The following is a 25,911-nucleotide window of genomic DNA, read 5'->3' as shown; positions in this document are numbered from 1 at the left end:
GTGAGCACTATGTGGGGGTGGGCTGGGGTACGTTATTTGCAAACCCAGCCCATACTCTACTGCAGCTGAGTAGAAGGCTAACTGGAAATAAGGCAACTGGCAACTCCGAGGTTCTGAAAGACACCATGAGAAATGGCCGCTGGGAGATCAGACTGCCACAGCACTAGGAAACCACGCTGGGACCTGAGAAGGGCATTCTGTCTCCCTCCAGGGAACGTGTAGCTTTGAAAGGAGGAATGACAAACCACAAACATGGGCCATAATCCCCCAAGCCCAGAGCTGTTTGTCTTCCTGTGCCATCTGACTTTTCCATTCACACTTTTAACCTTAATTCTTACATGTTTAATTTTCAGCACTGGCCTTCAAGTCAATTGGTTTTGATGGACTCAAAGAAGAAAGAGGAGCAAAAACATCCCTAAGGTTTCCCAGCAACACAAACCAACACATGTATCCATTCCTCCTTCTGCCCCAGGCTGTTGGAACCAGCCGGGGCAAAAGTACAGCTGTGCACTCACCTCGGATTTCTCCAGCCTGTTTTGAGCTTCAATCTGAGCCACGATTTCATTCATGTTGGTTTCCAACACCATCCCACCCATCACCACCTCCTGAAGGATGTAGTGCACCTAGAAGGGAAGCAAAAATAAGAAGGGTTAGAGCACCCCGTGGTAGCTGGGGTGTGGCCCTAACGGAGACCTCATGGGCCTTTCCGGCACCAGCCCAGCAGCCGGACCTGACACACCAGCTCCTGATTCCCAACAGACACCTGAGCCCCTGGGTCATCCACCTCTCAAGTGAGCCCACACGGATGGCCCCCACGCCCTGGCATTCCCTAGCATGAATCTCTTCCATGAGCAGTGATAGCTCATTCTTACCTGCGGAACTGCCTGGCCACACTCGAGGCAGGGAGGTGGTGGCTGAGAGCACAGGCTCTGAAGTCAGACGGACCTTGTTTAAAATTTCAGCTCTGCTCTGTTAGCTGGGTGATCTTGGGCAAATTATCCTTTCAGTCCTCCAGCTTCCTTCCAGAACCGTGGTGAGGACTGAGCGCGATAACCTCTATCAAACACCTGGCCTGGCGTCTGCCCCACAACAGGTTCTGGTGCATCAGGATGGCTGTCATTACCAGTATCATCATCACCATCATCACGGATGCATTCCGTCCGTCCAGCTGTGGGAGAGCAAGCCCTGCCCAGTGGGATGTCTCCCAGGCTTCCTAAGATAGACCCTTCCGCCTGGGCTCCGCTGGCGGCAAAATGGGCACCTTTCTTTGTACTTGCCCGCATCCCTTTCTTAGAGCTCGGGTAAGAAACCAGGCTCAGCACGAATACTCGCCTGGGTACCAGGCTCACACCTGGGCTCGGGTTCCATCTAGCCAGGACTCCCCAACAAAGGTGACTCTCGGTGTGCTCGACTGCTGTGCCTGCGGAGCCGTGGTGCTGACTCAACCGCTGCGGCCCACGGTAGCGGGAGGGCTGCCATGGAAACCCCCAGAGGGTCAGGTCAGAGGTGCCCGCTGGGGTCCATAAGGGGGAGTGGGGCTTCCTCTTTCAAATCAAATCATATCAACATGGCCTTCAAGGTGCTTTCAGTCATGCTGGGAAGATCACAGGTACCACCTTCTATTGTTAATTAAGTGCCAAATTAGCAGTCTGAGAAGGAAGAGGGCAGTGGCTGGAGAGCCCAGAGAGGTTCATGGAGATGGCGAGAGGACTGAGCTGGGCTCTGACATCGGAGGAGGACGCTGAGGTGAAAGGCCCTGGAGGAAGCAATTCAGCTGGTGTTGGGTAGAAGGAGCACCAGGATCTGGCTGGCATGGCAGATTTACCAAGAGGCTGGAGACAATGCTGACAAGGTAGTCTGGGCCTAAAGTCTGGGCACTACTGCCATTTGGGGCTGGCTAATTTTCTGTTGGGGAGGAGGGCTGTGCATTGTAGCATGTTCGGAAGCACCCCTGGGCTCTGCTCACTAGATTCCAGTAGCACCCCTCCAGCTGGGACAACCAAAAATGCTTCCAGACATGGTCAAATGTCTCCTGGCGAAATCGCCCCCAGTTGAGACACACTGGCCTAGCGTCTAGACTGGACCATGGAGGATTTGAGGGTTAATCTACTCTGTAGGCAACAAAGAGTCAAGACAAAAGATGTGTCCGTGTGTCTGTGTGCTTGTTCGTGTGCATTTTTGACACATGAAGCTCTCTGGCACATCAGTTCTCCGTATTTTGCCCATAGTAAAGTGGAGGGAATGCATTAACTGATATATAACCAGGGTACATCTTCTGGCCTCAGGGAGGAAGTGTAATAAAAGTGTATGTTTTGGAGCGCCTGGGTGGCTCAGTCGGTTAACCTCTGACTCTTGATTTCGGCTCATGTCATGATCTCAGGGTGGTGAGATCCAGACCCTCGTCGGGCTCCGTGCTCAGCAGGGAGTCTGCTTGAGATTCTCTTTCTCCCTCTGCCCCTCCCCACTGTGTGCTCTCTCTCTAAATACATAAGCAAAATCTTAAAAAAGCATATGTGTAAACACAAAGTATATTTGCCTACATTGAGTTTTACAAATCACTTTTCTGTCTACATAGACACACTCATGCAGCATTCTTAAATTTTATACAATAGGAATTATTTCATTACTTAAATGCAAATGGAGATTTGATGGCAAAACGCTCATATCTAGATAATTAACAAAATGTCAAATAAGACTGATCTTAAAATTACTTGTTGGGGAACTTATACTCTTTATATTTCCCCATCAAGACATCAGCCTCTGAACACAGTATGGTTGTTTCTCAAAAAATTTTTTAAAAATAGAATAGCTGTATAATCAAACAATTCCGCCACTGGGCATATACTCAGAGGAATTAAAACAAAAGTTTCCAAAAGATACTTGTACACCTATCATCACAGCAGCATTATCCACAGAATAACCAAAAGGCAGGAGCAACCCAAGTGCCCATTGATGGATAAAAGGAGAAAAGGATGAATGTGACGTATGCATACAAAGGAGTATTATTCGGTCTTAAAAAAGGAGAAAACTCGGACACCTGCTACCGCATGGACGAACCCTGAAGACATTATACTAAGTGAAATAAGCCAGAGACAGAAGGACAGATCCAGCATGACCTCCTTATGTGAGGTACCTAGTAGTCAAAACCAGAGGTATAAAGTAGAACGGTGGTTGCTGGGGCTAAGGTGGGAGGAGATGGGAACTTGTTTAATGGGAACATGATGGGAACAGAGTTTTAGTTGGGCAAGATGAATTCTGGAGAGGGGTCACACCACCACATGAATGTGCTTAACACTACTCAACTGGACACTTCAAAATGAAGATGGTAAATTTTATGTAACATAAAATTTACCAGTACTCCTAGTATTTTATTCCTTTTGTTTAATGAGCCCCTTCTTCATGGGGAAGTAGTACTTGTTGAGCATCTACTACATGATGAGCACTTCATATGTAACTTATTTAATTTTACGATACTCACGTGAGGTAGGTAATATGACCTTCACTTTATATATGAGGAAAGTGAAATATGGAAACGTCAATTAGCTATTCTGATGTCACACGTATCAGAAGCAGGACAGAGTAATGGGGCTAGGTCTGTCTGGCTCCGAACCTCATGTTCTGCACCCTTTCCCCCGTGATGCGTCAAAATCCCAAACTGTGTCTTCTGCCCTGTCCATCCCTTACCCCTAGTCCAAACAGAATCATTTTAAGACTTGCCTTTGGTATGTCAGAGATCTTGTATGAATTCTTCCATGCTCTATCCCCAAGGCCTAGAATACTGCCCAGTGAGGAGGAGGCATACTGACTGAATGAAAAGGCTTTTCGTAAGTCTGAGTAGCATATTCCTGGGGCTTTAGGTGCTTAGAAGGTGGAAGGCAGTGTGGTGGTGGAGGCTGGATGGAGAAGGTGTAGCAGAAAGCCTAATACAGAATATCATGGGGACCAGCCACTGGTTAACAGAAAATGTCAGTTAAGAGTTCTGATTTGAACACTGCATCATGAAATCATAATTTTAAAATGCTATTCAAGATGTGTTCTAAGTGCAAACAGGAGAAATAAATAAAAATGCAAACTCCCAATTTCAACAAAACTGGAAGACAACCCAAATCCCAGACTCTAAAACAGCTAGAAAAGCTGTCAAAGGCAGGGAGCTCAAACAAGGTTCCTTTCCTTTAGAGAAAGAAAAGAACGGATACTACGGAGAGGGGACACAAGAGCTGGAGAGAAAGAGCTGTCCAGACAGACTTCTTGTAGGTAAAGGACACGCTCTCTGGGACCAAACAGATTCCTGGTTTTGAGAGGCAGAAATGTCCATGGCCCTGGAGCTAGGAAACCACACAAACCAGCTATATTTGCCTCACAGAGTTAAACTCTGTGGCAGCATCTGCATCGTGGAAAAGCTCACAGATGCCTATCTCTGCTGGCTGGAGAGAGAGAAAGGGTAAATGAACTCACCCAGAACCTTGAATCATGAGAACAGCTGCAGCGAGCATGGCACGCAGACTTGGTACCTCTTCTATACAAGCATCCCGCAAAGAGCTAGTCCCTGAAAAACTCACTATTTAAAGAGGAGTTATAAAAATGAAATCTGCACAGGATATATACAGAGATACAACAAAAAAAATTAGGGAAGAAACTGGAAAACCAAAAGGCAGACTAAGACTACACACTGGAAAACGCTGCTGCAGAGCAGATGAACAGCAATAAAATCTTTTGCAAAATTGATAAAAGAAAACCATGAAGCAAGAGCTCAGAGCAGAGGGACACCTGGGTGGCTCAGTCAGTTAAGCATCTGCCTTCAGCTCAGGTCATGATTCCAGGGTCCTGAGATCGAGTCCTGCATCGGGCTCCTTGCTCAGCGGGGAGTCTGCTTCTCCCTCTGCCTGCCACTCCCCCTGCTTGTGCTCTCTCTCTCTGACAAAAAAAAAAGAGCTCAGAGTAGAAGAGCAAGCGCTCACGGGAGAGGTAGGGAGAGACGGGGAGAAGAGAAGGCATCAACTAGCACAGCTCAGGGAAGTGGAAGGAAAAAATGAACCGAAATGAGGGTAAAACAAAAAGGAACAAAAGGGAGAAGAGACACTGTGGAAAGCATGGTGAGGAACAAAACGGAGGGACATGGACAAAAGCACATACAATGAAACGGGAAAGGGGTTCTCAACGGAAGAGAGCGCGAACAGGAGTTACGGAAGACAGCCAAGGCCAGCAGCATGCGCAGAAAGGAGAACTGTAACTGAAGCAAACAAACAGGCAGAGTTGCTCATAAACATTCCATGAAGATCTACTTCCAGATGTTTCTGAAACAAAAGTATCCACATACTGAAAGGACACACTGTATCCCAGGAAAAACTGGCCCAGAACAGTCAGTGCCAAGACAGACCCTGAGGGTAAGATTTCTGCAACCAGGCAAAAAGATCAAATCACGTAAAAGAGGGGCAAACTCTTGAAAATTCCCCCAGCTAGTATCCAAAATCTATAAAGAACTTATCAAACTCAACACCCAAAGAACAAAGAATCCAATCAAGAAATGGGCAGAAGACATGAACAGACATTTTTCCAAAGAAGACATCCAAATGGCCAACAGACACATGAAAAAGTGCTCAACATCGCTCGGCATCAGGGAAATCCAAATCAAAACCTCAATGAGATATCACCTCACACCAGTCAGAATGGCTAAAATTAGCAAGTCAGGAAATGACAGATGTTGGCGGGGATGCGGAGAAAGGGGAACCCTCCTACACTGTTGGTGGGAATGCAAGCTGGTGCAGCCACTCTGGAAAACAGTATGGAGGTTCCTCAAAAAGTTGAAAATAGAGCTACCCTACGACCCAGCAACTGCACTACTGGGTATTTACCCCAAAGATACAAATGTAGGGATCCGAAGGGGCACCTGCACCCTGATGTTTATAGCAGCAATGTCCACAATAGCCAAACTGTGGAAAGAGCCAAGATGTCCATCGACAGAAGAATGGATAAAGAAGAGGTGGTATATATACACAATGGAATATTATGCAGCCATCAAAAGGAATGAGATCTTGCCATTTGCAACGACGTGGATGGAACTGGAGGGTATTATGCTGAGCAAAATAAGTCAAAGAGAGAAAGACATGTATCATATGACCTCACTGATATGAGGAATTCTTAATCTCAGGAAACAAACTGAGGGTTGCTGGAGTGGGGGGTGGGGTGGGAGGGATGGGGTGACTGGGTGATGGACACTGGGGAGGGTATGTGCTCTGGTAAGCGCTGTGAACTGTGCAAGACTGTTGAATCTCGGATCTGTACCTCTGAAACAAATAATGCAATATATGTCAAGAAGGAAAAAAAAAGAAGATAGCAGGAGGGGAAGAATGAAGGGGGGGAAATCGGAGGGGGAGACGAACCATGAGAGACAATGGACTCTGAAAAACAAACTGAGGGTTCTAGAGGGGAGGGGGGTGGGAGGATGGGTTAGCCTGGTGATGGGTATTGAGGAGGGCACATTCTGCATGGAGCACTGGGTGTTATGCACAAACAATGAATCATGGAACACTACATCTAAAACTAATGATGTAATGTATGGTGATTAACATAACAATAAAAAATTTTTTTAAAAAAATTTCCCCAGTAAAATTCAGTGCTAGCATAAAAAGATGCAGTACCTACACAACTGCCAATGAGAGGCAGTGAAACCCAAGAGCTGTACCCAGGGGGCTGCTGATCCAGAGCGACAGCATGGAAAACACTGTTCCCATGAGTCTTTTTGGAGAAATCTACAAAAGGAAACACCTCTGCCAGCCAAGAGGTGAGGGCAGAGAGATCGACCCTGAGCACTGAGTCTGCTTACAGGTAGGGCCACGGCTGGGGGGGGTGGGGGGGGGGCGCACAACGACAATAGAGGCCAATGCTATGTGCCTTACAATGTTGAAAAGCTACAACTAGCGGAAATTAGGAAGACAAGGGCGGGGAAGGAAAGAGGAAGAACAAGAACTCTGATTCTCCCATTCTCAGTACCTAAGAGCCAATGCGTATCATTTAAAACAACTCATGTAATAAAGATACAGTTACCATGACTTTTACTGTGATTCCCCCCTCCCCATCCAAGCCCCCAGTCACTTGCTATAAACAACACTTTGAGAGCCACCAAACTTGTACCTTGGGGCCAACGAGATCTTTCCTGTGGACCAGAATTCTATGCCCACTTTTCCTACATCAAAGTCAACCATATATATCAGTTTCTCTAAGCACAGGGAGAACTCAGCCCCCCATGGAGCACTAAGTACGGACTCCTAGATTTTTAGGTTCCTCCACCTCTAGTCTTCTACAGTTATCTTGCCCGAATCTGATTCAACTTCATTTCCTTTTTTATGTAACTAGCCTTTCCAAAGTGTTCACCTTAGTTTTCATAGAACAATTCTCTTTGCTCATTTATCTGTATATTATTAAGTTAGGTAATTACAATACCAGTTTGACTGGCATCAACAGGTCTACAAATATCACAGCTGCCCTTTGGTCAGCATAGTGACTCATGTGCTATAAATGAGCAAAGGATGAGGAACTAAAAGTCAGCTTCCCAGCTGCTCAGGTTAATCTGACAAGTCAGTGAAGACCCCTTCCACTGAACATGAAGTGACCGTGAAAGGAATAACATTTCTTCGAGTGCAGACAGAGGGGACATGAGAAAGTTGGAGGTTGCTAAGCATGGGTGTGTAGAGAAGGCTGCCAAGAATCAATACTACACACACACACACACACACAAATATGACTCAGCAATAAAAATGAATGACCTCTGGCCATTTGCAACAATACAGATGATAGACCTAGAGGATATTATGCTAAGTGAAAGACGTCAAAAAGAGAAAGACAAATACCATATGCCTTCAATCATATGTGGAATTTAAGAAACTAAACAAACGAACAAGGAAAAAAGAGACAGACAAAAAAAAACAGTCTCTTAAAAACAGGGAACAGAGGGGTCGCTAGAGGGGAGGGGTGGGGGGAGGAGTGAAATAGATAAAGAGGATTAAGAGTACACTTGCCATGGTGAACACTGAGTAATGTACAGAACTGTTGAACCATTTCGTTGTACACCTGACGCTAATGTAGCACTGTACTGTTAATTATTCTTGAATAAAAAAAGAAGAATCAATACCAAACTCATGCACCTAAGAAACTAGATACAGTCAGATCACAAAGAATGACCAGAGTTGACAGATGGACTGACCTTGAGGACGCCAGCAGAAATGTAGGTGAGTACCTCAGAGAACATTGAGAATTGAAAGTACCAAACCAACAAAGAGGAGGCAGGGGAAAAGGAAACCTAAAATCTGAGTCATGTAGGTGGCAATAAAAAACGCAAGAATAGAAGAAAGCAAAGAGCTAAAATAAAGGTCCTCAGGAACCCTAAACCCAGCCTAACATCAAGTGCACCAAACAAACATGAATTATCAAGTAATAATAACTCATAGCTCTCTGCTATTTTGACAACCATCTAAAACAATGACAATACCAAAACTCATTCAGAAGTACCCGTTAAGAGAATTTAAACAAAAGCACTACTGATTTCTTAGTTCTTGGCAAATCCAATGGTATTCTGACCTAGAAATAATCACAACCAGAGGAGCTTCAACTGAACATAAGATTGAGATAACTCCAATAAACCAACAGGCCAACCTGATGTAAGAGGAAGGCAAAAGAAAAGATACTTTGGGTCATGAATCTGAAATCTTAACAGGTAAAATGCTGGGTGGAAACTCATATTTTACAAGATCAAAGAAACATAAATTTATGGCCACACTTCAATGAGTAAAAGCTGGTGTTTATAATTCGGTCCTATTTAAATTTTTTTTCTTAAAATCCCTCAAAACAATCAAAAAGTAAAATATAGTTGACCCCTGAACAACACGGTTTGAACTTTGTGGATCCACTTATACACAGATTTTTTTTTATAAATACACTCCAGTACTGTCAATATATTTTCTTTTCCTTAGGATTTTCTTAATAACACTTTCTCTTCTCTGGCTTATTTTATGGTAAGAATACATGGAACATATAAAATATGTTTTAATCAACTGCTTATGTTATTGGTGAGGCTTCTGGTCAACAGAAGGCTATTAGTAGTTAAGTTTTGGAGGACAGTCAAAAGTTATACACGGATTTGTGCTGGGGGTTGGTGCTCCTAACCCTGCATTGTTCAAGTGTCAATTGTCATTACTAGAATCAAAATATCTATTCCTCTGGGACACCTGGGTGGCTCAGTCAGTTAAGCGTCTGCCTTCGGCTCAGGTCATGATCCCAGAGTTCTGGGATCAAGTTCTGTGGCTGGCTCCCTGCTCAGTGGGGAGCCTGCTTCTTCTTCTCCCTCTGCCCCTCCCCCTGCTTGTGCTTGCTCTCTCTCTCTAATAAATAAATAAAATGTTTAAAAAAATGTCGATTCCTCTAAAGGCAATCTAACCTGCTATCAAGCCTCTGTACTATCCTATCCTCCCAACATATCTGGACAATGGTATTCCTTTGTTCTTCTTTTCTAAGAAGTTGTCACATTGTCCTCCCACCCCTGAAGATACCTACTTCTGGAACTGGATTCTGTGGGGATCTAATTTGGCCTCACTGTTCTTTCCTATCAATATAAGTTAACTGTCTGAGACCTTCCCCATCTCATTCCCTAGAGGCAATAATGAGTGTCCTTCAGGATGGGGACCTACAAGTTTGTGGCTTGTAGGGCTCCCCCAGGAAGTTTTTTTGTGACCCAGTTCATGACTAGATGAAATAGGAAGAACAAATCTGGTGCATGCTGAGGATTCAACAGTGCTTAGGTACGGTTCTGGCACTCCTAGGAAGTGCGACTCTCCTGTTCTAAAGAACCTGAGTCAGAGGTTCTGGGCCAAAAAAGGCTTGACCAGCAGTTCTACTGCAAAGATGCACAGAAAGGGGGAAAAGGACACCAGGAGGCATCAGAGGAGAGTTTAATGACTACTGAACCTGCTGGGACTCCCTGAAGCAAAGAAAGCCCTTCTCCAAACTGGAACAAGGGCTTGTACTGCCGCTGACTCTGCTGAGATTTCTAATCCTAACCTTCACTACCTTCTACCATTCTTTATGCTGATCCTGTTAAGCAGTTCTGTAAAAATCAGAGACATTCTTCCAGGATTTGAGGTGTGGAATCCCCACAGCTTGGGCCAAGTAAACTCAAGAAAGGCTAAGGGCTCTCTCGGCTGAGACAATCACCCTCTTCTCAGTGACAGTACTGGAGCCTGTGCATTTCTACTGAGGTACTTAATTTAGTGCGCTGTCATATTTTTTACTTGCCTGCCTCTTTCCCTCGACCATGATTTTCCTTGAGGGTAGATTTCTTTTTTGTTTTTTTTTTAAGATTTTATTTATTAATTTGAGAGAGAGAGCGCACAAGCAGGGGAAGGAGCAGAGAGAGAGGGACAAGCCGACTGCAACTGAACACAGAGCCCAACACGGGGCTCAATCCCACAACCCTGAGATCACGTCCTCAGCCAAAACCAAGAGTCGGATGCTCAACCGAACACACCACCCAGGCACCTCTTGAGGGTAGAGTCTATGTCATCTTCATCTCTGGGTCTCCAGCACTAAGCACTGTGCTGGGTTACAGCAGAGCCTTCATAAATGCTGGCTGAATGGATGAAAGAAGGTCGTCTAGTTCAAAAGTCCTGATTTTGACGAGGCACAGGCTTTTTGAGTTGGCCTGACTTCCCATTCTGGAACTGAGAAACAAGCTCTACTGTCCAGGACACAGAGTTAACCTCTACAGATAAAAGTGGGTTAAAATAAACTTGCTAGTTTCATGTCAGGATCAAGAGTCTAAGAGGGAACATAAAAGTGTCACTTCAAGGACAGAGATGCTCCTTAGGCACACAGCTGGGGATGGACACAAGTTGGTTTCAGCAACCCTATACAAGGACAGAGGATTCCAGGATCTGCCAGAGTTCTATCCTTGGTTATGTTTCTCACTGAAGTCAAAAAAGTACTGAATCCAGTCCCAGGTCAACAGAGACCATCACTAAAAGCAAACTGATCTGGAGCCTAAAGATAACAAACAAGACATTACTTTTTCCTCTAGTCAAAACACAGTCTTCACACCCTAAACTGGCCATGTTCCATAAGTTTAAGTATTAAACTTACAATGAATTTTTCTGTAGATACAATAAGTTTCTCATGCTAGCAGCTCACAAAAGCAGACTTAAATCCATAATGCTTACCTAGAATGTAGTATCACTGAGCAGCCCCGCATCTACATCTAAATACCATGAATAATACTGCTTCTTTAGTAAAATCCAGTTCTATACTGGGATGGCAGGAACCTATCTAGCAGAACTCCTCAGGCAGAGGGGGTCAGTAAGATCTTTTGAGACACCAGTGGCACGTTAAGGCACACCACACTCCAGGCTTAATCCCATCCACAGAAGCCTCTGGACTAGATCAATCCCACCCCAGATTCTTGCATTGGAGGACAAAAGCCTATAGTACCACAAAAAGCAAGGGCTCCATCCCCACTACCTACTCCTACTTTCATATCTTTCTAAAAACAACCGTGTTATCACACAGAAGACAGTAAAACACTAATCAAATACGAAAGAGCACAGCCACAGTGCTTGTACTGGGACAGTAGGATACCAATATTTTCATACTTACATTTTAAGAAAGAATGACTGATAAGATATATACTCTGCTATATTAAAAGCTAAGTGCTGGGGTGCCTGGCTGCTCCGTTAGAAGAACATGTGGCTCTTGAGCTCGGGGTTGTGAGTTCAAGCCCCACGCTGGGTGTAGAGGTTACTTAAAAAAAAAAAAAAAAAAAAAAGCTAAGTGCTGATAACTTTTTTGACCTCTTCTTGGCTTGGCTGGTTTCATTAATTCCTAGGAAAGACCTCTGGAGAGTGAGGAGGGAAGAAATTCTCAGTAGGATGAGGTCTCCATCACCTCCTTGTCCACATTGGATGGCAGTGGCTCTCAAGAGGCCAAAGTATGGGCTCAGTACTGCTAAGGGGAAAAGAAAGTCATATGAGAGTCATCTTGGCCCAGAGTCAGCCTCTAGTTCCCATATTATCTATTTTAGAGAGAAATGAAAAGGGGAAGAGGACATAAAAAGGCGTTTCAGAAACCTGCTACCCAAGCCTTCTCTCTTCTCCCTACTTTCGTTCCAAAGTCCAATGTTTTATCAGTTTTGAAACATGCTGAGGACTGCCCGTCCTCATCTCCGTGGCTTGCCTTTCATTTCACTTGTCTGCAAATGAACCATGGTAATTAGACTCAACAACCGTCGGCTGAGTGTCTATGTAGATGTAACTGCAATGAACAACAAGCACCACATAGAGAAGTACCAGGCATACCTGGTTCCACTGGGAAGTTGATTCTCTAGCTAGAGACAAAACATAGCATGAAAGGGTCAAACGTTAACTCACCATATTAAACTATTTTAATGGAAACCTTCAAAAATGTAGAAGATATGAATAGACATTTTTCCAAAGAAGACATACAGATTGCCAATACATACATGGAAAGATGCTCAAAATCCCTAGTCCTCAGAGAAATTCAAATCAAAACCACAAGGAGATCACCTCACATCAGTCAGAATGGCTAATATCAAAAAGACAAGAAATAACAAGTGTTGGCGAGGATGTGGAGAAAAGGGAATCATCATGCACTGTTGGTGGGAATGTAAACTGATGCAGCCACCATGGAGAACAGTATGGAGGTTCCTCAAAAAATTAAAAATAGAATCATCCTATGATCCAGTAATTCCACTTCTGGATATTTATCTGAAGAAAATGAAAACACGAAATTGAAAAGATACATGTACCCTCATGTTCACTGTGGCATTACTTACAATAGCCAAGACATGGAAAAAAATCTGTGTCCATCAATGTATGAATGGATAAAGAAATTGTGGAATATATATACACACAATGGAACATTATTCAGCCACAAAAAGGGAAATTTTGCCATTTATGACAACATGGATGGACCTTGAGGGCATTACACTAAATGAAATAAGTCAGAAAGAGAAAGACAAATACTGTATGATCTCTGTTACATATGGAATCTTTTTTTTAAAGATTTTAGAGAGAGAGAGATAGAGTGCACATGCACCTGTGGGGGGGAGGGGGGAAGAGGCAAAGGGGGAGGGAAAGGGAGAGGGAAAGAATCCCAAGCAGACTCCATGCTGAGTGTGTAGCCCCACACAGGGCTCGATCTCACAACCCTGAGATCATGACCTGAGCCGAAACCAAGAGTCGGATGCTCAACCGACTGAGCCACCCAGGTGCCCCTCTTATATATGGTATCTTAAAAAAAACAAACAAAAAAACAAACAAAAAAAACCCAACCAAGCTCATAAATATAGAGAACAGACGATGGTTGTCAGAGGCAGGGAGAAAGGGGATGATAGTGAAGGGGGTGGGAGAAATGTGTCAAGGGGGTCAAAAAGTAAAAAAAATTTTTTAAAAGAGAGCGATACAACATGTGCATAACTGATATGCCAGAAAAAGAAATGGAACAATAGGAGAGAGGAAATATATTCAAAGATTAATAGAAAAAATACATAACTTGATTTTACATATTGAAAAGATCAGATGATATCCCAGAAAAACTGATTCAGAATGATTAACACAAGACTAGGAGCTCCAGGTTTTATATTGTTTTGAAGGGTGAGAAAACAAACCTCAAAATCTGGAATTTGGAGATTGATGCACCCAGCTAGAATAAAAAGATAAATGGCAAGCAAGGCAAAAAAAAAAAAAAAAAGAAAAAGCAACAAGTGTTTTTACGTGCATGCTTGTATGTATATTCATGCTTATGTATAAGTGAGATAAACAACAGCAATGACACAAGGGACAGCAGAGAGGCATTGGGATTATTTATTATTTTGTTACTCTAAAGTATCTGCACTGCCAAAGAAATTATGCTGTAGAGAAACATTACATAACAAAACTGTTGATGCTGAATTACTAGGTGGAAAATAAACTACCTGGGTATAGAATGGTAAAAAAAGACAAAAAAAGTATACTTCACATTCTTATGACTTCTAAAACAGAATACAGTCAACACAATTTAGCTTTTTCTTCGCTGCTCGTTGTTAATATCCGTTAGTGAATGCACCCTGACTCTGAGATGCCCCTGGGGGACGTAGCCACAGGGTTGTCTGGTCCCAAGCAGCTATTAAAGAAAGCAGGCAAAGAAACAACCTGCTTTGTAAAGTTCCGTTTTTCTCTTTTCCTTGTTATGAGTATCTCCTGAACTACATTTATGATCTCCTAATCTTCAGATGGAGACAGGACATTTGCACCGCTTCTTTCCAGATGTCTTGTCACGTAACTCCACAAACCTCAATCCCTCTCCCTTGATTTTCCTTCTTTTTCACATTCATATGATCACACACTCTTTCAACAACACAGGAATGAGTCTAGTGAAATCTCATCTTACGTCAGTTTAAGTTGTAAGCCACCAGAAGAGACAGAAACATGTGTAGCCGCACATCCCTTACATCGCCTGTAGTCTTCCTCCACCAACGGCACTGCTGAAGTGGCCGGCTTGGTTAGGGGCCACAGACCGAAAAGCTGTACTGTATCTTTAAGCACTACAATCACTCCAAGCACCAGATGATGTTTATGAGAGGCACATGATAGGTGTTAAAGAGCAGAGACAAAGAAGAGCCGGAGTCACCCTCACTGCAGGCACACACGAACTGAGTAGAATTGTGGATGGAACCATTCTGTATTTGGAATTGTTATCCTCCATCTTTGTTCCAAAGGGTGAAAGCTGAATCCGTATAAGCTAAACGTGTACATGTGAGCCCACTGTACTCACTATACACAAGATGATGTGTTAGGTTTGAGGCATTCACTCGTTTTCACCAAAAGGATGTTACCTGTAACAATGTGTTTTCAAATATGCTTAACATCACAGAATGGTTAAGAGCTGGAAGGAGGAAAGAAGATAAGATGTGAACCCTGTCCTCAAAAGGCTTAGAATCAAATTAAGGAAGATAAAACATGTACAAAATGAACTGTAATTAAAGGAAGGCTGTGATAGTACTATGACCCAAGTACAAAATGCTATGGGAGTTCAGAGGAGGGTGGGTCTCGAACTGATAACTGGAGGAAAAGGCATCTGGGCAGAGAGGACGGCAGATCGCCCTGCAACTCATTAACTATTCTCCGTGCTCTGCTAACAATTCTTTAATAAGAGGATTCCTCACTCGCTGGCTTCGTGTTTGACACTGAGTATGTACAGGTGACTGCAGCACAGCATGCTCATTGCGTATTATTCCTTCTTTCCTCATTTTTTACTTTTTCCCAAAGAATGACTATTATGGGGGCGCCTGGGTGGCTCAGTCGTTAAGTGTCTGCCTTCGGCTCAGGTCATGATCCTAGGGTCCTGGGATCGAGTCCCACATCGGGCTCCCTGCTCGGTGGGAAGCCTGCTTCTCCCTCCCCCACTCCCCCTGCCTGTGTTCCCTCTCTCATTGTGTCTCTCTCTGTCAAATAAATAAATAATATCTCTTAAGGAAAAAAAAAAAAAAAGAATGCCTATTATGAGTTGGGAGTGCTCTGTGAAGTAAATTTTTAAAGATGTCCCAGCAGGACTTTTCCTTACCCGTCTACTGTTTCATCCTCCTTCATTTCCTGCCTATCTTCAGTATTTTACAATACTGGTCCCAAATGCTAAGCACAGTACTAGGTAAAGAAAATGAGCCAGGCCTTGTCCTCTTGAGTTTTATCCTCTCTCTGATGGATTACCTGCTAACAAAACATGACCCAGATACATCTCCTTCCACACTGAGGATGCCAGAGCAGGAGAGGACACTAAGGGCAGCGTATGGAGAGCGTAGACTCTGGAATCAGCAAGCCTACGGTCTGAATTCTGTCTCTGCTACTTATCAGTATTGTGTGGCCTTACAGAAACTGAGGTTTCCTATTTCTAAGCTCAGTTTCTTCTTCTGTAAAATGGGGAGAATTACAGTTCTCATCTGATTGGCCTAGTCCAAAGACAAAGTAAGATGATGCAGGAAATAAATGAGACATTGTATTTCAAGCACTTAGCTATTATGTGCCTGAAATATAAATAAGTACTTGATGAATACTAGGTAATGGAGTAATTACAATCAAAGTCATCTTGTCCAACCTCCTTCCCGTTGCAGGTATTCTTTAGCTCTTGAGACAGAATAGATCCTTCACCTAAGTAGACAGCAGTAACTGTCAGAACATTTTTAACTATTCTGAGCAGCACTAACTGTCAGAACGTAACTGTTCTGAGCTGCAGTATGCTTGGAACCACTTCCATCCCCTGGCCTTACCTCTGCCCAGTGAAGCAGCAAAGAATAAGTCCCTGCCCTCTACTCTGGGATTCTATCACTCTTTTTAATCTGACCAAATGGCAGGCAGTCAGGTAAAGGAAGAACAATTTATGTGACCATCAAGAAAAAATTCTAAATGCCAGGCTCCAATCCACAAACTTGTTCCTAAGGAGATGAAGTTCCCGTTCCTTCTAAAGCCCTGCTTCTGGGATGGCCTTGGACCCTGCTCCACCCTCTCCAGCCCTTTCTGAGCTGGGTCAAAAACTTATAAAGCTATGACATCCCTAAAGACAAGTTATATCAATAACTCAGTATTGCTGTAGCACAAAGTTCGAAGCAGGAAATGGTGAGAGGTGAGCCTAGAGAGGCAGGCTGGGACAGATGTCAGAGGTCTTTATAAACAATGTGAAGGGGCCTCAGTGCCATCCCGTTGGCAGTGGTCCCCAACTCTTTCTACACTCATGAAAACCCATTTGTATGACACACTTCCTCAATCACTCAGGTGTCGTTTCGCATTCATAAGGGTTCTCAGGAGGCAGGGCAAGGAGCGAGGCATGTCCTCCTTCTCTGTAAGAATCACTGCTGTGTAGGATACAGAGCCACTGAATAATTCAGACGAGGGAGGGAGACAGTCAAAACACATTTTTAATGTCATTAGGTGGGTGTGTAAAGGATGGATTTAAGGGAGTAATACTGGAGCCAAAGAGAACAGTGGGGAAAAAAGTAAAAATAAAGATCACCATTTGTTGAACTTGGCAATTACTCACTAAATCCAATCCTCAAAATAACCAAGAGCGGTAGCTGTTACTGTACTTCACCAAAGCCAAGTTACTGTACCCCACTGATTATAAAACACACCATTACTTTATGTACCACTAAAAGAGAAAAATGTTGCCAATTAAACTATGAAATTCCAGTGATGTAAGACAAATCTTGACTTGAGATGTTAAAATCAAAAATATTACCAAAAATGGGAGTCTAAAAATCAATGAAGTATGGTATCATCCCCGTTGTACAAGTGAAGACAGTGAGGCACAAGGAGGTCTTCAAGAGGGTTGCCTAAGTCACACAATTAGAATCCAGTAAAGTCAGAAGTCTACAAGGCCACTTGAGGAAGAATCCCCTCAAGGAACACAGTGCTCTTCTGCACCAATCCAAAGGTTATCCATCTCCCAAGGGAGCAACGCAAAGCTGAGAGTGTCCTACCCTGAAAACTAGGGAGCATGCACAGGTCAGAAACCTTCAAAGTCAAAAACTAATAAAAATCTGTTTACAGAAGAGGCCTCTCCCTGTGCTGATCAGACATTGTATCTGAAAAGTACTTTGAAAATTAAAAACAAACAAAAAAACAGATACACAGATACAGAATTAGGACATTTATTACATGTCAACCAATCAACTATATTTGAGTGCCCTGTGCTGCTCAGAAAACCAACACAGCATTACAAATGGACATGATTCCATATACTGGAAACAATTAGGACTAAAAACTTTAGAGCAAGGGCAAGACAAATAACTTGGAGAACCAGAACACTGGAATTCAGAGAAGAGTTCATCAAATGTAAAACGTGGGCTGGGCCTTGAAGCCTGGAAAGCTTGACAGGGGGACGTGAAGGTGCTGGGAGTGAAGGGGGACTGGTGTGGGCACGGGCAGAAAGGTGCGAATTGGCATGGTATGTATGGAAGACACGTCTCATGGGCCTGAGGGGTCTGGGTCCCCAAGCAGAGAGATCCTAAGGGCCATGAGGCTCCACAATCCAGAGATCCCTGGAAGCAAAAGGGAAGAATGTCGAACGAAGGGAAAATGGTAGGAATGTTTTCTATGGAAGATCAGACCAGTGAGGGAGGTTGGGGGAAAGATTGGATATAGCTGCTGGAGCTACATGTTAGTTACCTGGATTTAGGTCATGGAAAGAAAAAAAAGAAAAAAGAGAAGAAAAGGTAGAAGTGAACTTGGAGAAAATACTGAAAGAAGAATCAAGACCACCTGGTGATCACTTAGAACTAGAAGGTAAAAGCAGGCATCCCTGAGTCTCCATGCCTTAAAGAAAGAGGATGTTGCCCACAGGCTGGGGAAGTTGAGGAGAAGATACTGGGTGGAGAGGTTAGTGAGTGAAAGGTAGGCAGGAAAGGAGGTGGATGGAGAATATGAGTGGTCTGGTGTGGTGGCAGGTCATCCAGATGAAGGGGTATCGCACACTCTGGGAAACATAGCCTTTAGCTTGATCAGAATGAAATGTAGATGTTGTGGGGCACCTGGGTAGCTCAGTCGGTTGGGCGTCTGTTGGTTTTGGCTCGAGTCCTGTTCTCAGGGTCGTGGGATCAAGCCCCGCGTCAGGCTTGGTGCTCAGCACGGAGTCTGCTTGGGATTCTCTCCCTGTCCCTCTGCCCCTTCCCCCCACTTGCGCACAGGCACTCTTGCTCTCTCGCTCTAAAATAAAATACATTTTTAAAATCTTTAAAAAAAAAAAAAGAAAAGAAAGAAATATAGATGTCATCCCCCATCTAGATCAAAGCACATGTGTGCTCAAAGGTGAATGCACAAAGAGAAAGCCAGCAGGGTACCCAGGAACTGAGATACGGGGCACATACCCAGTTCTCTCACTCTGTAGGGAGGGAAAGGAGCAGCAATCTTAAAGCCCAAGAGGCTGGGCCCAGTCAGCAGAGAGCCTTCCATTCCTTTCCTGAGGTTTCCATAACCAACATCATTAAACATGATACATGCAGGGCAAATTCAGGTATGTAGATTCTGAAAATCTAAAGGGCCGCATTTATGTAGTGACTGGGCAAAAAAACAGGGAAGTACTCAGCTCCTGGCTTTGACCAGATGACTTTTCTTCAGTACTCTCAGCAGTTCAACCAGCAGGGGTGGGCCCAGGCAGGTCTCTGCCACAGCTGCTGAAAGTATCTTATGGTACCATGGTACAGACCCAGCTGACATCACAAATGGGTTCAACAATTTGTTCTCTACAGAATGTGAACCTTAATTCTTGAGGTCATAAACAGATAAGGCCACAAAGATTTCACAGTGACTGAGAATTAAATGTAGTGTATTGTTTTCACCAAGCCTGTAGATACATCTGCTTTCAGACTCATAAACATATCCTAAGGCACACTCTGGGCCATTAGCCTTTCTTGGCACACACTCCCTTGGCCCTCCCCACTTGTGCTCTGGGCATAAATCATAGTTCCTAGGCTAGGGTGAAGGGGCTAGTTTGCAAACCATCTAACAATTTATCCAGCTTCAAGCTCAGACTTTGCCTTAGAGCAGCAGAGAGTAATTTAACTGTTTGCTGTGCTAGGCAATAAAGCTCGTAGAGAGAGAGAACTACCTGTATTCTTCAGTGCAGTGAACCTTAAGACCCCAAGCAATAAACAGGCAATATATGCACATGGTACCAACATTTCTCGAACATTTCACCCTTCCTTGAAGGGTGAATCAGAATTGTCAGTCTGGAGATGCAGGGGGCTAGAGATTCAGTTTTGGATGTGAGTGAGTCTGAACTGAAGTGAGTTCAGTTGGTAATTTAGAAGTCACCAGCAAACAGATGACTGTATGAGATTTCCTAAGAAGACAGCATCTAAAAGAAGAGAAGAGGGACTAAACTACGAGAGAAGAAGCCTAAAAGGCCAGATGGAATGGCCAGAAAGGTATAGAAAAGACCAGGTAAACATGTACGATGGGAACTAGGAACAAAGAATGCTTTAAGGAGGAGGAAGTGTGCAAACGGCTCGGTGAGAAGATCCCTGGAAAATGCCCACTGGACGCAGCACCACAGAGGACGAGGATCTCAGGTCTGCTCACCCTTCACTCCTTCACACTGTGCTCCCACCCCAGAGGGCACCTGCATGTGTATCAGGCAGGGGCCCTGCTGGCATTTGGTCGAGGGGGTCAGGAATGCTAAATACCAGCAATTCAGTGAAAAACTGCACTACCCGAAATGCTGATAATGCCTGCATTGGCTGACTCTGTGTAGATGGAGCTGAGTTTATGGGTGGTTCCAAGTCTCCCCGAACGTTCACACGCTCCTCCCCACCCTTCGCCATACCGTCACTTCCTACTGCTTTGTCTCCTTGAATTCTGGTTTTGGAATTAAAAATAGACAAATTCTGTAAATTTCTACATATCTATCATAATATTCATGCTTTAAAACTTATCTCAAATTCTGAGATCTGAGCTTTAATGCAAAGAATGTGGGTTTTTAACGTTCCGGGCATTTTAGCCTGAGCGTCAGCTTGCTGATCTGTTACACAGGGGTATTACCACCTCCTTTATAAAAGATGACTGGGCATAAAGTTCCTAGCGCAATGCCTGGCACCAGGCAGCTGCCCACTCAATATTAATTTCCCTTTTTATGACTACCCCTCCCCTTGATGAATGCTCTACTCAGGAATTTATTCAGCTTTCACTGCTCCTCTCTGGCAGCACTGATCTTCTACCGCACACTGCTCGGGTTTTTCCCCAGCTACTTGACTTTGGGCCGCCACACCTATGGTACTTGCCCAGCCTCACCCAACTGGGCAAGTGTTGTTATGACTCAGCAAAGGCCACTGCGCTCAGTAGGCTGCCTAACACGCTCCATGTCTATAGGACCCCAGACACCCAGCCAGAGCGCAGGGGGGCCGCCATCTACCCTGGCCACTCCCATTTCAGAGCCTAGCCTCAGAAACAGCCATCTCTTCAAAGTCCCGCTTTTCTTTCTCTACCACGGATCACATATCATCAAATCAAAGAACTCACAGGTACTATATTATTCTATATCAATAATTCATATACACTTTAGTTTTACAAAGTACAATATGCAGATATACTATATATATGTGACTAAATGCAGTACTTGTGCTCACTTCTATAAAAAGTAGTGCAAGACAAGAGCTCCCTCATATAACACCATGCCTACCGAGAAATTGCACTCAACTTATGGCATCTTTTCCAAAAATGTTGCTTACTCCAAGACCAAGGAACGTCTCTATGGGATTCAACCTTCTAGTTGGACTATCAGCTTCTTGAGGGTAGGGCATTTGTCTTTTCCATCTTTGTATCTCCATATCTAGCACAGGGTCCTTCTCATTAGTAAATGTTTGTTATTCATCTGATAAACAGAGGGGGAAAAAAGACAAACATTCTCAACAGACATTAGTACTTTAGGTCAGAGAGCCAAGGTAAGGATAGATGATTTGAGGAAAGCCTTTACAAGGAAAGAGGTATTGGTCTCCCAGATAAGGAAGCAATTTACTCTGTTAAGGAATTTTAATTTCCTAAATCACCTTAAATTCATGTGAGAGGTATAGGATAGGAATGTCACACATTCTGGTAGAGAAACTGAAAAGCTATTACATGAGATGCCTTTTTCTAAGAGTCAACCATGCTTCCCTCTTTCACGAGCATTCCTGTATCTTTCGGATACCAAAACTTCTAGGTTCCTGCCCGTAAACTGATCCTGAAGCAAACGTCAGCTTTCCCTCTAAGAAAATAAATGAAAAAAGTGTGGTAGTCATTAGTAACACTCAAAGCTATTGCAGGTTTCCCCCAGTCCTGGGCACATGGCAGGAAGGCACTTCCCTAGCCACTTAGGTGTGGGCAGGTGACTTGCCCGGGCCAATGAAACGTGAGTACAGTGAGTATAGTGGGTACAGCACGGCACTTTCAGAGCCAGGGCACAAGTGTCCAGCTGGAAGTACATGTTGAGGAGGATTTCATCAGCCTGAACACCCAAGTGACTATAGTGAACAGAGACACCACAACGGCCACACAGCATGAGTGAGAAATAAACCCTGTTGCTATATAAACTACTGGAATTTTGGAGTTATATATTACCTCATCTACCTAGATTGATACAAACATCAAGCCTGACAAAGGGTTCTCAACTAGGGAACCCTCTCTTGCATCATAAAGGATAACAGCAAGAACAGAACTGATCTCAATTCCAGCCTTTTAGGGCACCTACAAATCAACAAAGTAATATGTAATGTGTTTTATCTGCAACATATCCAAGTATTATCATTAATAGTAAGTTTTACTTACTATTGACTACAATCTTGACAAACATTGGGTTTTACTGAAAAGGGAGGATAACAAACAGAGAGCTCTAAAGGTCAGATTTTGCTGTCTTGGGTACACTACCATCCTAATGCCCTTAACCATTACTAAGGGATGATTAAACAAAGTAAATAGGCTCTCTGCAATTTCAAGTGGCAGACAATGAGTCAGTGCAAAGTTCAAGTAAGGAAAGTGAAGTAGTGTAGCAGACATTAAGAGTGGTTTGGAGCAGTCTCAGCTTTTCTTTCTTTTTAAACAAAGTATAGTGATGTTAGAAATTTAAGAAATCATCATTGCTAGTCTCTGTCAGTTGCTCTGAAAGGATAAGATATTGGCCTCTGAAAAATATTCTGCTACAAAATTCTTACCCATCAAGCATCAGCAGAGAAGGGCTCAGGATACAATGGGGCCAAGGGTTGGCCTAGGTTCCCCTCCTCTCTCTTAGGCATAGCCAGAAAGACACAGATAGCCAGGGATGGTCAGCACACCAACTAGCACCTTCTCGAGCACTAAAATTCAAACAGAATGTCTTATTCTTCTATGCCAAAACAGCAATTTCTTCATCACTAAAAACATGCAAAGTGTGTGTCCCTCACTCTTTCTTCTATTCTTGGAGACTAGCAATCAGAATACCTGCTTCAACGCCACTAGGGTGTAGAGGGCCTTAACGTCAACAGGGTGTGGAGGGCCTTAATGAGCTCTGTTATCAGAAGCTCTATTCCCAGAAGGGACATTTTAAATAAAGCACTGTCCTTTATTACGTTTATGATCCTTTCATCTTGGGCTCACCAGTTCATTCCAATTTTGAGCCCTCAGCATTTTCCCATTTCAGCAGTCTATACTTAGCAAGAGATTTTTAAATTCCATACTGTGAGGTTTCTTGGCCTCAGACCCACCCAAAAGCATATGTTTCCGCTCTCCTGAGATAGCCCATTGCAAACTATAGTCCATAAAAAAGGCTGGATAAATTCCCTTGACACAGCCACTGAATTGTGACTCTGATGACCAAATCTTGAAAGCCCAACTGAGTGCCAAATCCAGCTTTGCTGATGAGCCACTGGTAGATCATAATGTTATGCTACCCACATGGTTTTCTTTGAACAAAACTCAATTCATCATAATTAATTAACATCAACACCCAACTTAGTCATGACATTGAGCTGTTTGGGGATTTCCAAAAGCAAAAGGGAACCAAACGCCCCAGGCAAGGTAAGCTCCAAATGGCACAGTATGGATTGAAGACTACCCCAGAGACTCTGAAATCAGGCTTTACCCAGCCTGCAGCAGCTTAAACCATGAACAACCTCATGAGTCTAGTGACCTGGGAATCTTTGGAACACTCATGTGAAGACTACCTCACGCAGGTACCGTGCTGGATTCAGTGAGGGAGACAGGGCAAACACAAAGATAAGGATGGTCTAATCAAGTACAGAAAACATACAAACCTATATAAACTTAGGTACATATGGCCAGAAATAGCACTCTATATGGTCCATCCACAGAGATCATCACATGCCAGGGTGATGAGGACAAGCTTTAGGGTGGTAGGATTCGAGCTGAGCCTGAATGACAGGCTGGATTCAGTTACAAAAAGATGTGAAAGGCAATTCAGGCAGAGGCTCTAAGCAGGAATTACAACATGACTAAGACTGGTCCAGTCTGGCTGCAGCAGAGGTATCTGGTAAGAAGTAATGGTAAGTAAGGCCAAGATAGAATAGGGACAACTGTAGACAGCCTTGAAGACCTGGCCAGGGGGTCAAGGCTTGATAACAGGGACCAAAACTGGTCTGTGCTCAAAGGAGCAGCTAGTCTAATGGGTGCTTTAGGGAAAAAAAATATGTAATTCCCATGTGCAGGATCAACAAGAAGGAAGAAGAAATAAGGTTAGAAAACCTGACAGACACAACTGAAATCGAGAGGCACCCTAAGTAAAGACAGTGCTTGACCCAGAGTGGAATCGGCATTAAAAATACAAAGGACATCACTGGGGCAAGGGAGAAAATTTAAATATGAACTATATATTGAATAACAGTATTTTTTAGTGTTAGATTTCAAATATGTTAATTATGCTGTGGTTAAATTGCTGTGTTAATTACAGAATTATGCACAACATATCATATAAGACAATGTCCTTGTTCTCGGAGATGTCTACTGAAGTATTTAGGGATGAGAGGTCATGACGTCTACAACTAACTTGGATGGGTCGAGAAGAAAACTATATATGTAAATAGAGAGATGTAAAAGCAAATGTACCAAATGTTAATAACTGGTGAATGTAAGAACAGATATAAGGAGTCTATGGAGAGAAGCAACAGGTTTTAGTGACTGACTGGCTATTGGTGGCAAAGAAGAGGGTGGGGGCAAAGTTTTGATGCTCTGAATGTACTTGCCAGAGGATGGTGGCAGCACCAATGGAAAAGGGAGGCTGGAGGAGGAAATGGTTTTCAGGAGACCCATGCCGAATCCGGCTCTGGGTAAGAAGTGGCAGGAAGAAGTAAGATGCTGGAATGAAAGGAGGAAGAAATGCCATGCAGCAGTGGGAAATACAGGGATGGGACTCAGGCCATACTGGACTAGAAATGCCAAGTTTGGGAATTACCCAGACGGATAATTTAAGTAGGAGAACAGGATGAGATCTAGGCTAGAAACAGGAGTGTGAGAAGAGCGAGGTAAGAGATGACTGACAACATAAGTTAGTGACAGAGATGGGAAGAGAATAAGAGAAGAGCCAGGAAGGTTCTATGTAACAGAAGCACAGGTGGAAAAAGGACTAAGAAGGCGGTACTTCTTGGAAGGATCAGTATCATCGAATGCTGCAGAAACCTTCCAGAAGGTGATACTGGTAAACAGGATTAGGAAAGTATCAGTGCCTTTTGGGTGAGAGTGAAAACCAGGAGACAGGGCTCCAGAAAGGGAACAGATGAAGCAGAAATGCAAGACTGCATGCAAATCACTCATGCATTCAAGATGTTCACCTTAAATGCAAGAGTGGAGATGAGATGCCAGTTAGAAGAACGAGAGAAGCAAGGGGAGAGCTGGGTTCTGTGAGAGACCGCAGCCACAGCAGAAGGAACAGATACAGACAGCTCAGAGACACTGTGGTGTACGGCGGGGAGAGACAGGAAGAGGATCTGGCTCTACACATGGGACGAAACACACTTTCCTTTAAGCCAGAAAGAAAGGGAGAGAGAAGAGCTGAAGAGACTTAGGGTAGAGAGGTTTCTTCAATCCAGAAGGATGGAGTTCAAGGTGACATTCCTATTGTCTTCTGACAGGTCCTTTGCCTACCTATCAGTAGAAGATAATGCCTGAATTAGCAACGGCTCTACGTGAGGGCAAAGTCAAGCCTGAGATGGAATTAAAAAAAGTCACCTGCTGTAAGACACCTTCAGACAGTGTAAAGGTGAGCAGGGTGAGGTCCTGGCTCCTTGCGCCATCACTTTCCGAAGATCTCAGGAAATATGGATGGTAATTTCCTGATGTTACATGAGCAACTAAAAATAGACAGTTTTATAAACTATAAAAGGAATCTGCAGCAGCAGCAAACTACTTTATGGAACTTATTTAAAGA

General features: G+C 43.7%; 1 protein-coding gene across 5 annotated transcripts in view; it reads right to left on the bottom strand.

Annotated features, from left to right (window-relative positions):
• Positions 1 to 25,911, bottom strand: part of AP3S2 (adaptor related protein complex 3 subunit sigma 2) — a 63,048-nt gene that overhangs the window by 10,751 nt on the left and 26,386 nt on the right. For 4 of the 5 annotated variants that reach the window (XR_013450256.1, XM_078078878.1, XM_036069925.2 and 1 more), the window contains one exon: positions 516 to 623. Coding sequence is in view for 3 of the 5 variants with exons in the window: in XM_078078878.1 (XP_077935004.1) it covers positions 516 to 623 (108 nt within the window). In the remaining 2 variants the exon portion in view is untranslated. Of the gene's footprint in view, positions 1 to 514; positions 624 to 22,708; positions 22,850 to 25,911 lie in introns of those variants that run through there. The other variant, XR_013450257.1, reaches the window with a different exon arrangement.

The sequence above is a fragment of the Halichoerus grypus genome, chromosome 8 (assembly GCF_964656455.1).
Source record: "Halichoerus grypus chromosome 8, mHalGry1.hap1.1, whole genome shotgun sequence".
Lineage (NCBI taxonomy): Eukaryota > Metazoa > Chordata > Mammalia > Carnivora > Phocidae > Halichoerus > Halichoerus grypus.
The sequence above is the reverse complement of the archived record's forward strand: the minus strand, read 5'-3'. Positions and strand labels throughout refer to the sequence as shown.